Source organism: Eriocheir sinensis, chromosome 14, assembly GCF_024679095.1.
Source record: "Eriocheir sinensis breed Jianghai 21 chromosome 14, ASM2467909v1, whole genome shotgun sequence".
NCBI classification, from domain to species: domain Eukaryota; kingdom Metazoa; phylum Arthropoda; class Malacostraca; order Decapoda; family Varunidae; genus Eriocheir; species Eriocheir sinensis.
In genome coordinates this window covers 18802138-18814861 of record NC_066522.1, presented here as the reverse complement: position 1 = coordinate 18814861, position 12724 = coordinate 18802138, and the positions used below count along the sequence as shown (strand labels likewise).

The 12724-nt window shown below is 47.7% G+C and overlaps 1 protein-coding gene across 23 annotated transcripts in view; it reads left to right on the top strand.

Moving 5' to 3' along the window:
* LOC126998592 (E3 ubiquitin-protein ligase lubel-like) overlaps positions 1 to 12724 on the top strand; it is an 81834-nt gene that overhangs the window by 61084 nt on the left and 8026 nt on the right. For 12 of the 23 annotated variants that reach the window (XM_050860473.1, XM_050860469.1, XM_050860480.1 and 9 more), the window contains 13 exons: positions 128 to 305; positions 627 to 1190; positions 2086 to 2154; positions 2977 to 3051; positions 4451 to 4546; positions 5960 to 6148; positions 7065 to 7696; positions 7754 to 8486; positions 8920 to 9366; positions 9574 to 9636; positions 10102 to 10158; positions 10302 to 10864; positions 12213 to 12458. In XM_050860473.1, the coding sequence (XP_050716430.1) occupies positions 128 to 305; positions 627 to 1190; positions 2086 to 2154; positions 2977 to 3051; positions 4451 to 4546; positions 5960 to 6148; positions 7065 to 7696; positions 7754 to 8486; positions 8920 to 9366; positions 9574 to 9636; positions 10102 to 10158; positions 10302 to 10864; positions 12213 to 12458 (3912 nt within the window). The remainder of the gene's footprint in view (positions 1 to 127; positions 306 to 626; positions 1191 to 2085; positions 2155 to 2976; positions 3052 to 4450; positions 4547 to 5959; positions 6149 to 7064; positions 7697 to 7753; positions 8487 to 8919; positions 9367 to 9573; positions 9637 to 10101; positions 10159 to 10301; positions 10865 to 12212; positions 12459 to 12724) is intronic. The other 11 variants (XM_050860485.1, XM_050860472.1, XM_050860474.1 and 8 more) reach the window with 11 other exon arrangements.

Sequence of the window (12724 nt, the reverse complement as noted above, 5' to 3'; positions counted from 1 at the left end):
ATTCTACAGGGGATCCTCATATTTCATTTACTTCTCTTCCTACTATTTAGAAGCCATAAAAGTGTTCTTCATCACAAAAAACGTCGAAATTCATAAAGCCAAGACCATATTTTCCATACCCCATCAGGCCACTATGAAGAAGTCCCCGCCGTCACCTTCCCAGGCAAGCCCCGCCCCCTCTAAGCCATCGACAGTAGTGAGTTCAGAGGCTCCCGTCCAGCTGGAGGCCTCTACGCCACCTATGCCGGCCAGACCCGCCTCAGCACCGCCGCCAGCACAGGACGCAGGGCAGCAGGCTGGTCAAGGTGAGCATAGAGGCACAAGCTGTTGTTGTTGCTTCTGGATGTTAGATTCCGTTGGCTACAACGTGACCGTCAATTTCACAGGCCACTTCCTTCTTGTTTCCTTCTCTTATAAATGCTACAGGCCATACACTTCTCCTTGTTTCCTTTTCTTGCTAAAATATCGATTTTAACAAAACTTCTTATATTCTAATTTATCTTCCTTAAGAGTGAGGTTATGGAATCTAATTTATTCACTCGTTTTGAGTGTAGCGCTGAGGGAGGCCTTCGCCGATTGTACTTTTTATAATAATTTTCTGAGTCAAACTTTTCTGACTATCACAGCTTCTAAGGGAATCCTTGGAGGCAGAATCACTCCAACGTCAGAACTGGCAAGCAAGGTGCCAGGCAGGCTGTGGCACGGTCTGTGTTCCTTGTTTGACAGCTCCACCAAGAGGAGCGCGTCAGAGAGTCAAGAAGATTTTACAAACATAGAGAACATCGAGTTTGCGGACACAAGTGACGAGGATGACGTCTTTGAGAACACGTACGCCAACATCGACCACCTCAAGCAGCCCGCCAAACCGGAACCAATTTATGCGACTGTGAAAAAGAGACCCAAGCAGAGCCCCAAAGTGGAGGACACAGAGAGAAACATCACAGTGGAACAGAAGAAAATATCACCCCCACAGAGAAGAGCAAAAACCGCTGCAGCCTCCGTCGCCGCCTCCGCTGCCGTAGCCTCCATCGTCAACGCATCCGCCGCCACCGCCGCCACGGCATCCGCCCCCACCGCCGCCACCGCATCCCTCACCACCGCCTCCTCCTCAGGCGGCGTGAAGAAGCCCGCCCCGCAGGAAACTCCGCAGCTCCCCGCCGGCGACGTGGCGGCCCAGGACTCTGAGGATGGTACGGAGGCAAATACCGGCCAGTCCGCCGTGACGGTTCCCTTGCCCGTGTTCCTAGCACTTACCAGCCACGTAACCTGTTCCCTGCAAGCCATAGAAGCCTCTGTTCACGCATGAAATTATTTGCCTGGGTCTTTTCATTTAGTTTTCACTCGTTAGATTATTCTATAGAATTTATAGTATTTGATTCCGCCAAAAATAGCTACAGTACATGTAGGAATAATCCAAGAGTCCGTAGTATAGATTAGCAGAGTCAGCATGTCACTCGTTCGGGTAGTGAAGAGCAAGGTTGTTTTGTTCTCTGCATGACTGCAACAAAAGTCGTCAGTTAAGAACATGCTTATATTGATTTACACAAATTTAGATTATTCCCATTTCTATACAGTGATGGAGCTACACTTATTATAACTGCTGCTGCTATAAAACACCTCGGCCCAGTGTGCTGAGTGACGCCTGGCTTGGTGGCTGCGCCACCAACTCACTCTTCGATAGATTGCCTGCACTGACTTGCAGAGTCCGAGACCAGCAACTCTTGTATAAGCAAAACACCTTGACTTAGTTTGTCCCTGTGTGGGGACGCAGGCAGGACGCATGTCAAGGGATTTTGTTTATAGCAAGTTTTATTGATCCATACTGAGAGACGGCACATAATTTTATTCCACCTCATCAGCTTTGCCTTCGTATTTCTTTAATATATAAACCAAACATTACCAGAATGGGACCAGAGTTTAACAAAGTAACCTTCCCGTGTTTCATGTCATAAATGAATTATTATTAGTTACTAATCGTTGTGATGCAAGAGTTTATGGAATAGCGTTTGCTAGCTGCCACCCATCTTGTGGACATTCCATGGACGTGTTGAGGGTAGGCAGTGACCGGCGTCTTCTTCCCCATAGAATCGACCATTGAGGAGTTGCTGGACGGCCTAGGCGCCAACCCCTACTACGAGTATTTCACGGCCGTCGGTAATGGATTGTCGCGCGTGGCGTTGTGTGCTGCTCTGCTTGGCTCCCTCTCCCTCCCTCTGCTTCCTGACCCACTAAGGCTCCTCAAACACGCTTAAACCGGCATCTTGATTAAGACATTTCAGTAGTTGGCGACTTAAATTCTAAGCTATTTTGGGTGATTCAGGTGGAGACGCTTTTTAATGAACTCTACATGCAACTCAGATACTTCGTTGCCTTTTTTCAAATAGTGGAAAAGTTTTGATCCTTTTAATGGGTAGGAACCTATTTTCAAAACCATTTCTAGAGAGCATTATTAGAGAACCAACTTTGTACTAGATGCAGCACAGCAGAAGGCTTAAACTGTCCAAGTTCCCAAGTTACTCCCACACACGACTGGTCTGTTGTTCTTGAGTGCCGGCAGCCGCGAGGACACCTTCCCCCTGTGAGGAATTAACAGCTTGAGGTGACGCTCTGGTGTTTCCCTTTTCTTTCTAAACTTTTCTTTGCAGAAATATTACCAAAATTCACTAGCACGAACAAGTTTTTTTTAATTATTCATTTTCTGATGCTGGTGGTCGTGAATGCGTTGCGCTTCACAATAATGGTATCAGATAGTCTTTGCGAGATAAACGATTCTTAACTCGTTCTCTTTTCCCTTACTCTTCCAGGGGTTTTGCATTATTATGTTGATTGGTAGTCTTTCTTTCTGCTTAAGGCAAACATTAATTGAGACTGCGTTACCTTATGTCACGCGGCACCTCAGTGTGCCGTGTGCCATTGTGGCCGAGGCTTCGGCGCGGCGCCGGCCACTGATCGATAGTGAGACAGCCCTGTTTGCAGGTGAGGATGATGAGACGGAGGAGTCGGGGGGGAGCTTGAGTGAGGAGAACGACGAGGTGGCTCACTTGACCCTGGGTAGGCTGCTCCGCCCTTGTTTGATTCACGTCTCGTTACTATCGTCCCAAGCAGGCCTTGGATCGGGTCCTGCTGCCTTTATCGTCTGAGTTTTGCTTCTGACCCGCTTGGATCCTTCTGCTACATTATTCTAACTCCTATTCGTATACATTTAACCCAATCATCATAATACCATAGTGTCTCATCTAATTCTAACTTCGTTTATTACTTTAACCACAAAGTGTTGTGTCGTGTTTCATGAATAATTATGTACTTTTACGTGTTTTTTGGAGAAGTATATCCTCATAATACTGCAACGCCTCACTCGTGTGTGCCCCACGCCGGCTGGACGGGCACTTCATCAGAGGCTGGAATACCTACGTGCAAAAGACCACTTATTTGTCAGCTTGTAGCCACTCCCCACCTGACCATCGTCGCTAAACGGTGACAATGATCTTGTTTCTTAAACAGATTGAAGTTCCTGCGTGACAGAGACTCATTCTTTGTCTGCTTGTATCCACATCCCTGTAATCAACCTCGCAAAAGGGTGTTTGCATCATAATCTTGTTTCTGTTGGACGGGATTTTCATCATCGTTTTTCACCCTCACACCACCAAAGGCTGGGATTCCTACGTTTGGAAGTTTGTATACCCGCATCCCTTCTAATCCGACTCTCTTGACCAGCGTTTCTCGACCTGGAGTTATGAAACCTGCTTTAGAAGGCGCTGTACAAAGGCTTCGCTTATTGGTAGCAAGGTAATGCAGCACTGCCTGGACCTGAACTGATGTCAAAAAGGTTAAGAAACGCTGAGCTAAATCGTGTCGTTTGCCACATCTATTGTTACCGTGTTACGCCAAATAAGCCAACAGAAAATGAGACAACAGGCTGAAGCTGTTTTGTTTGAGCGTCTGTTATGTTCACCTCCGATGCAAAGAGTGTCAATGTTCCGCAGCACTACTAACGACAAATACTTGATGCGATATTTACAAGATGATGAAAGGGTAAAGAAAACACCACCTCAGACATCCATGATTCCTTTTCCTAGAACAAACTTTATATTCGTTTGCCCTTGGAGGTGTGAATAGCTGTAGTGTAGTTAGTGTAGTTTTATTTTGGATTTTGTTTGCTTCTTAGTCTAGGCAAGAATTATGTTCCCCTGTCTGACTTTAACTTCAGGTCTGCCTACGTAGACTTCTTACTTACAAACTACATATACAGATTCCCAACGCCTTTTAAACTCATTCATATTTCATTCCTAACTCTTTTTTGCTTTCAATAACACACACAAAAAAAAACATATGCAGACTTCCAACTTCTTTTACTTATTTCACACCTTATTTTTCTCGCTTTCATGTTTTTCTCTCTGCTTCTCCTTCCCCTTCCTCTCGCTGCTCCTCTCGTTTGGTGTCGGTACTGCAGAGGAGGAGGAGGAGGAAGAGGAGGAGATGGAGGAGGAGGAGGAAGTGGAGGTGGAAGAAAGCTCGTCCGCGGAAGAGCTCCCCGCCTCTGACTCAGGTTCGGTACCCTTAACAACAATAATAATAATAATAATAATAATAATAATAATAATAATAATAATAATAATAATAATAATAAAAATAATAATAACAATAATGATCATACATAGGCCGCGTGTTAACTTTACGAAAAAAAAAGGTCTTCTCTTTCCTCTTCGATCTCCTTCACCTCAGTTAATTATATCGAGCGTTTACTCTGACGCTCACTAATCTATTTGTTAAGGTTTATTTTAAGTGTTGTTCTTGTCTTCTGACGGAGGAGTTCTTAGGGTTTCGCCAAGGGCTTCCTAATGATCAAGACGGCTAAGGGTTCTGCATGTTCCTCCTTCCCTCTCGTGTCCCTCCTTCCTTTCTTCCATCCACAGTATCGTCCTTTGCAGTGTTATTCTTAGGCCGGCCAAGGGTTTCTCCAAGGCCTTCATAATGATCAAGACGGCTAAGGGTTCTGCATGTTCCTCCTTCCCTCTCGTGTCCCTCCCTCCTTTCTTCCATCCACAGTATCGTCCTTTGCAGTGTTATTCTTAGGTCGGCCAAGGGTTTCGCCAAGGGCTTCCTAATGATCGAGACGGCTAGGGGTTCTGCATGCTCCTCCCTCCTTCCTCGTGTCCCTCCTTCCTTTCTTCCATCCACAGTATCGTCCTTTGCAGTGTTATTCTTAGGCCGGCCAAGGGTTTCGCCAAGGGCTTCCTAATGATCGAGACGTCTAAGAGTTCTGCATGTTCCTCCCTTCCCCTTGTGTTCCTCCTTCCTTTCTTCCATCCACAGTATCGTCCTTTGCAGTGTTATTCTTAGGCCGGCCAAGGGTTTCGCCAAGGGCTTCCTAATGATCGAGACGGCTAAGGGTTCTGCATGCTCCTCCCTCCTTCCTCGTGTCCCTCCTTCCTTTCTTCCATCCACCCCCTGAATCATCCTTCGCAGTGTTATTTCCCTCCCACGCCTAAGAACAGTTCCCTTCCCCAAGTCCTAATTAACGGAACCATTCTCTGTTTATTTGAGTGGAGACGTGTAAATCCGTGAACGTTACCGAGTGTTAATAATCTCATCTTCTAATCCGGAAATGACAGATTCCTCAAACGTTCTGATGAGCGATAAACGTGCCTGCATTTCCCGTTCTTACTAATCCACTTCTTCGTGACAGCAAGAAGGTGATAGTTAAGGAAACGGACCATTCGTGACTCTCCTGGTTCTCGGTTTTCTTCTGTTCTTTGCTTCGTGTGACTCGCGAGTGTCCCCCGAAGGAAGGATAGGACAGTTGTGAGTTGTCCCGAAGCTGCGTAAGTAACAACACCCGCAGATGCTCCCTTCCGCTGCTGTCCCTCGCCCTATCCACCGTTTTGATCACTAACCCCGCCTGCTCATCCCTGAGACAAAGGGAAAGGAAGTTATCATGGTGGCGATATCTTTTCTACAGGAGAATCCCAGAGAGAGGAGCAAGAGCAAGAGGAAATGCCCGTGCAAGAGGAGGAAGGAGAGGAGGGGGAGGAGGAGGAAGAGGGGGAGGAGGAAGAGGAGGAGGAGGAGGAGGAGAAGGAAGAGGAGGTGGAAAAGATTGACCTTCAAGCAGAGCCTCCAGCCACGCTCCTGTTCATCAAAAAGGAAGGTACGTGTTGAGGAAGCTTCGTGTGTCAATGACTGAGTATTTGACACGCAACATAAACTCTGGGGCGAGCGAAAGCAGTATGAAATGTGTGGAAAGACTTGTATGAAAGTTGTGTTGGCCGGACGCCGGTAAGCAAAAAGGGTCTGGTGAGGCTGCCTTGCTCATGTCCTTATTATACCAGTCTTTTACTTTTTTATGATTTTCGTTCAGCTACTAACCACCAGCCTTACCTTATTTATTATTTATGTTTTAACTGACGCACGATTAGCGCTGCGCCAGTGTGAAGACGTGGACGACTGGAGGTTTTAGTGATGCTTCATGATTCCTTGGAATAACTGTCACTTCAAGCATTACAGTAAGAACCACGTCAATGAACAGAGCATGAATAAAGTACCTGTGCATGACAGTCCTAAATATCCAACTAATACAGCCAGGCCGTTGATCGTGCCTTCCTTCTCGTCTGGCCGCTGAGCCTCGACGACTGACGGAAAACATTTTCCAAAAAGAGTAACGACATGTTTTTGGTAGAACGCTGAGTCGACAACATCCCAGGATATTGTATGTATTGATGTTTGTATATATATATATATATATATATATATATATATATATATATATATATATATATATATATATATATATATATATATATATATATATATCCCTGAGGCATCACACTGAGGTGAATTACCATTCAAGTTCTTTTATGAGGACATTCATAATATTCTAACCATAGTAAACATATGAGGCTGTTCTCACTTACGACTTGAGTTCCTTGGAATAAGACAGCCTGCGATGTTCCAAGACCTTTAGCTTTATCGTTGAGGCATCATCTAAACGTCCATTCTGCACACCTTCACACCGTGGCCGCGATCTCGTCAATACCTTTAACTGAGGGAACATCTGTCCCCCACAGACGTGGTGGTTCACCCCCTCAAGGCTTTCACTCTCTACGCTGATCTCTCAGTTTCTGAATACTCCGAGGAGCCTCGTAGCACAAACTTCCTCCACCCCATCACGCCCTCCCCCAACTCCTCACCCACCTCTGTGCGTCCCACTCACGGTACCGCCAGGCCTCCGCCAGAGAGTTCATCTCGTCCCTCCCACCCGCCACCGCCTCGAGCGGCTCAGACAGCCCCGCGGCAGCCACCAAGGAAAGACCCTGACTCTGTCCCTTCAGTGGCTCAGACACCCCCTCGGCAGCCACCAAAGAAAGACCCTGACTCTGTCCCTTCAGTGGCTCAGACACCCCCGCGGCAGCCACTAAAGAAACACCTCGACTCTGTCCCTTCAGTGACTCAGACACCTCCACCAAAGAAGGCCCTTGACCCTGTCCCTTCAACGGCCCAAGCGCCACAACGGCAGCCACCAAAGAAAGACGTCGACCCTGTCCCTTCAACGCCCCAAGCGCCACAACGGCAGCCACCAAAGAAGGCCGTCGACCCTGTCCCTTCTGTGACTCAAACGCCACAACAGCAGCCATCAAAGAAGGTCCTCGACCCTGTCCCTTCAACGGCCCAAGCGCCACAACGGCAGCCACCAAAGAAGGTCCTCGACCCTGTCCCTTCTGTGACTCAAACCCCACAACAGCAGCCACCAAAGAAGGTCCTCGACCCTGTCCCTTCAACGGCCCAAGCGCCACAACGGCAGCCACCAAAGAAGGCCCTTGACCCTGTCCCTTCAACGGCCCAAGCGCCACAACGGCAGCCACCAAAGAAAGACGTCGACCCTGTCCCTTCTGTGACTCAAACGCCACAACAGCACCCATCAAAGAAGGTCCTCGACCCTGTTCCTCTGTTGGCCCAGTCGCCACCACGTCCACCCCCAAAGAAAGCCCCGAAGTACTCCAGCACCTTGCATGTCAGTCTCTCCCCTCATAAAAAAGTTTCCGAACACACCACAGACAAACACTCCAATATACAGCGTCCGCCACCCTCCCCGTCTGCTCCTGGTCACCAAGCCGTAGTGAAGCATGAGGCAGACAGAGGGTTGTCTCCACTCAACACTCAAGACTCGCATCTTCTCAGACCTGTCACACATCCTCCAGACATTATGTCTGCTCCAAGCTCGGTGAAAAACTCTTCAGTGCTGGAAAATGCCAATGAGAGTGACGACGAGGAGTCTGTCAGCGTCACCACCGGACGACTCAGTCTGTCCCTCAGTGCCTCCAGCATCAACGTTAAGTCGGAGGTCATACAGACTGAACAAGTTGTGGCAGCCGACCATGGACAGGGAGAGGCCCTGGATGGAGCTAAGGAAGAAGAGGATGGTGTTGAGAGACACAGCAACCTCGACCAGAGGAAGATGCCGGTGGTGGTGGGTGGCGGGCGGCCCCCAGGTAAATGTACATAGCAGTGGTGGTGGTGATGGTAGTGGTGGTGGTGGTGGTGGTGGTGGTAGTGGTGGTGGTGGTGGTGGTGGTGGAGAGGGTTTTGGTGGTAGGTGGTGATGGTAGGTGTTATGGGGGTGATGATGATCATGGTGGTGGTAGTGGCTGGTTGGTGTCATCACCGCTCTTTCTTGTGGTGTGCTCTGCTTTCCCTTAACAGCACACTACATCTCTTCGCTGCTTCCGTGTCATCCCCTTTGTATGCTTATTCTGTTTTGCTTTCTGCTTTCTGGCTTGTTATATTTGTGTCGTCATATGCTTCGCATATGTTATCTTTATTTTCTCCCCTATGCCTTTACACGCGTGCCAGTTTTAAACACAGACAATGAGATAATGACTTGTCCCATGTAGGGTCAGATCCTCATTTAATCATCAACGGCAGATTCGGAAGATGAGGAATCTGTGGAGGCTGAGGATGCTGAAGAGAGGGAGGAGGAGCATGAGGAGGCTGAGGAACGTGAGGAACGGGAGGAACTTGAGGAATTTGAGGAACTTGAGACTAATGAGTCACTCGAAGAGCCAGAAGAACCAGAGGAGCCTGAAGAAGAGCCAGAGATTCCCGAGGCGGAGCCACAGGAGGAGCCACAACAGCAGGCGTCGGAGAAAGAGCCGTTACCGGTGCCGGTGATCGAGCCTGGGATGGTCCAAACCCGCCCCGGCCCCGTCACGTTCCAAAAGGCGTCCGTCATCGTGGGCAAGGCCATCGCCAAGGCCATGGCCCGAGAGAGCTCAGTCCGCGAGGTCCACAGCCGCTCCGAGACCCCCGAGCTGCAGGACGCCCCCATGGCCACCCCGGAGTCCTCAGATGAAGACGAGGAGGAGATGCAAGGTAGAATGTTGAAGCTTGAGGTAGGATGCTGGGATTCAAGGTAGAATGCTGAGGTTCAAAGTAGGAGGATGCTGAAGTGTAAGGTACGATGCTGGAATACAAGATAGGATGCTGAGATTCAAGGTAGGATGCTGGGATTCAAGATAGGATGCTGAGATTCACGGAGCATTACGGAGATTCTATAACCCAGAACGTTTTGTGTTGCAGTGAACGGCTCGGATTCAGACGATGAGGATCAGCTCCACATCCTCGACACCATCCCCGAGGAAGGTACGTGGCCCAAACATGCGCATCTTACGGACATTAGAGACGTACCTAATTTAGATTTCGTGTGCGTGAAAAAGGTAAAGATGATGGCCCAAACTTGCACTTTTTGTGGACAATGTTCATTAACAATTCAGGAACGATTGAGACTAGTATCGTTTGCAAGGTTATTGGAGACTTTAAATTTGTTTGTATAAATAAGGTAAAGACGGACGACCAAAGCTTGTACTTCGTATGATGAACCTCAGAGACCAGTTACATTCATAGGCATTAAGCAAGAAAGTGACAGCCATAACGCGTACTGATGGACATTAAAGACAAATTATGTAGTATGTTGAAAGAAAATAAATTAACTACATATTTAGTAACAAGGAAGTGTTTCTATGTCAAGTATTAAAAAGCGATCAAAACTATTGAGCTACCTGAACATGTACCAGGTTACCAATGTTTCCGTTTCTCTTCTTTTTTCAGAGGAGATCAGTGAAATGACCGAGTCTGGTAAAGTCATCATCCGGTCAGCTGCAAAAAGTAAGTGGCCTTAGGCGTGTGTTCTACTAAACAATTCATGCATGAATCAGACACAATATGATATAACAAAATAGAGCATCAGCCAAAAAGTTCACGTTGCGCTTCCTCTTCCTCTACCACTTGACATCTTTTCTTGCACTTAGGGGCTCCAAGCAAAGGCGACACGAGCACATCGGCAGCTGCCCCGCCTCCTGCAGCCCCGCCCTCGCCCACGCCCTCGCCGGTGGCCTTGGCTCCTGCACAAGCCACAGGCAACGCTACAGCAGTCTCAGCACCCAAAACTCCTTCCCCTACCCCACCTGAACCTGAGGCCGCACAGGCGACGCCAAAAGTTGACACCACTGAAAAGGTTGTCACGAAAATGATCAAGAAATCCCAGCCACCAAGCGGAGCAGTCGAGACAGTGTCACCGCCAGCAAATGAAGAGAGTGTGACTCAGAAGACCGAGGTAGCGGACACTGTGACAGTGAGACGACGGAGGAGACCCAGCAGTGAGGAGGCCAATGTAAGCACCCCCGCTGCGGTCCCCTCCACCTCCACCTCCACTCCCTCCTCCGCCAACACCAACCCGTCATCACTGCGAAGGAGGAGGAGAAAGAAGTCCCTCCCCGAGTCCTCCGGGGAGTCTGAAGGCGAGGACATCATGGTCAAGGCAGAAAGGGTGAGCCAGAGGGATCACCCACTGATCCCGCACCTCTTGGTACAGGTAACCTCTCCCTAATGCTTCGTTGACTCCTCGTCCTCCACCTAGCGATAGACACGTCATGAACTTATTGTGATACTTTCAAACTTTCAAATAGTTCTAAAACTTTGCTTACTCCTTGATATTATTATTATCGATACTTCCACACTTTGGTGTAATTAATTTTTTGTGTTCCTTGGTTAATACTCTGATAACATTGTGATTCTGAAAGTTATTATCTTGAACTAAATGAATTCTACCTGTGTATAATTACTGTTAAGTTAGTTAAGTTAGTTGCATGCAGTGTAAATGCCTCGTCAATCGACGGTAAATTTTACTTTTTTTTAATTATCAGTGATCTCTCAAGTAAAGTTTTCATTTTGTATAGTAAAAAATGAGTGGCAGACTCGCACGAGCCTTAGACTCGTCCAGGGCGGAGAGCCAGTGTCTTTTTGAAGAGTTTTTGGGCCACAACACCCTCTGAGTAGAGCTGTCGTTTTGTGAAGAGAAGTCCCATCAGTCATGTCCCCTGCAGCTGTTGTTTGTGCTTCAGACATCGCCCGTAACACCCTAACACGTGACAAGAGAAGCTTATGTAATGTATCTAGACAGCTGAGCTTTTCGGCAACTGCTTCTGGAATCACACGTGTAGTTTGCTCAACATCCCTAGCCACCCCCACACCCCGCCCACCAACCCGCCCTCCCGTGTGGATTCCTGTTGTTCGTCCCATGTATACCCTGTTGGTGACTTTTTCGTCGCTTGCAATCCATTTCAGCAGGAAGGATATGAATACATTCGGTTATATTCAGTCATATACACTGAAACTTTTGAATAGAAAAATAATAGTTATCTCTAAATTAAAGTTACTGCAGACCACTTTCCCCCAACCGTATATTCTTCAGTGGCCATTTTCCTTCCTGGCGGTGGATGGTTCATTCAAGTGTGTAAAAAATAGCCCTTCCTCATCGACCCTCCTGGCCCCGTGTTTGATCCCTGCGTGCCGCCCTAGCCTAGCCTTGACCGCAGTGTAGTGCATAGAATAGCATCTTGCGTTCATGTTTGTTGGTGTGTGTTTGGAGCCAATGTCTTTCTTATTGATTGTCCATCGTTACTGCATATTACGATGTTCATGCTGATGTTATATTTTGTGATCAAACATAAGCACTGAATATATTGTAGCTTACGCAGAAGGGCAAAGTTGTGAACTAGCTCTCAGTGTCGATGATATCCAGCCATTTCATCTATTTTCTGAGAGTACAGTGCTACTTGCCAAAATATATATAACAAAAGTACATTCTTCCCCATAATCTTGGAGGCTTTTTGTGTCTTCGAGTCTCCAATAATCTAATCTACGTTATAATACAACAACAGATTGAGGTTCTAAAGGCGCGCCCGAACAAGAAGGAGCCGGACTACCAGGAGATGCGAGACTTGAAGCAGCAGATACAGATGATGCGGCGCGAGCTGGAGTCACGCATCGAGGACACCGACGACCGCCCGGAGACGCCGGAGACCCCCATTGACCAAGAGCCGCCCGCGAAGTCCCCGCTCATCCTTCTCCCCGGCGCCCAGGAGGAAGAGCCGCCCCCGAAGGAGTACGAGCAACTCAAATTTGACGTAAGTGCTGAAGATCATGTTTGTTCAGGATATACTTAACGATCCAAAATTAGGGGGCCTTTGGTGGATAGTAGCCGAATGAGAGCCATCTAATTTGTCTGAAGTAGTATTAGTTTATTACAGTTATTTTTAGTTCATGGGGCTTGAATATATTTTAGATTTCTGGTATGTTTGTGTTACAGTCTAAACATGGCAGTATTCAAATCTCAAGTATAAAGCGGAAAAATTGGTATCTTGATCCTGTTGCCTTGCCGTTTGGCGTATCA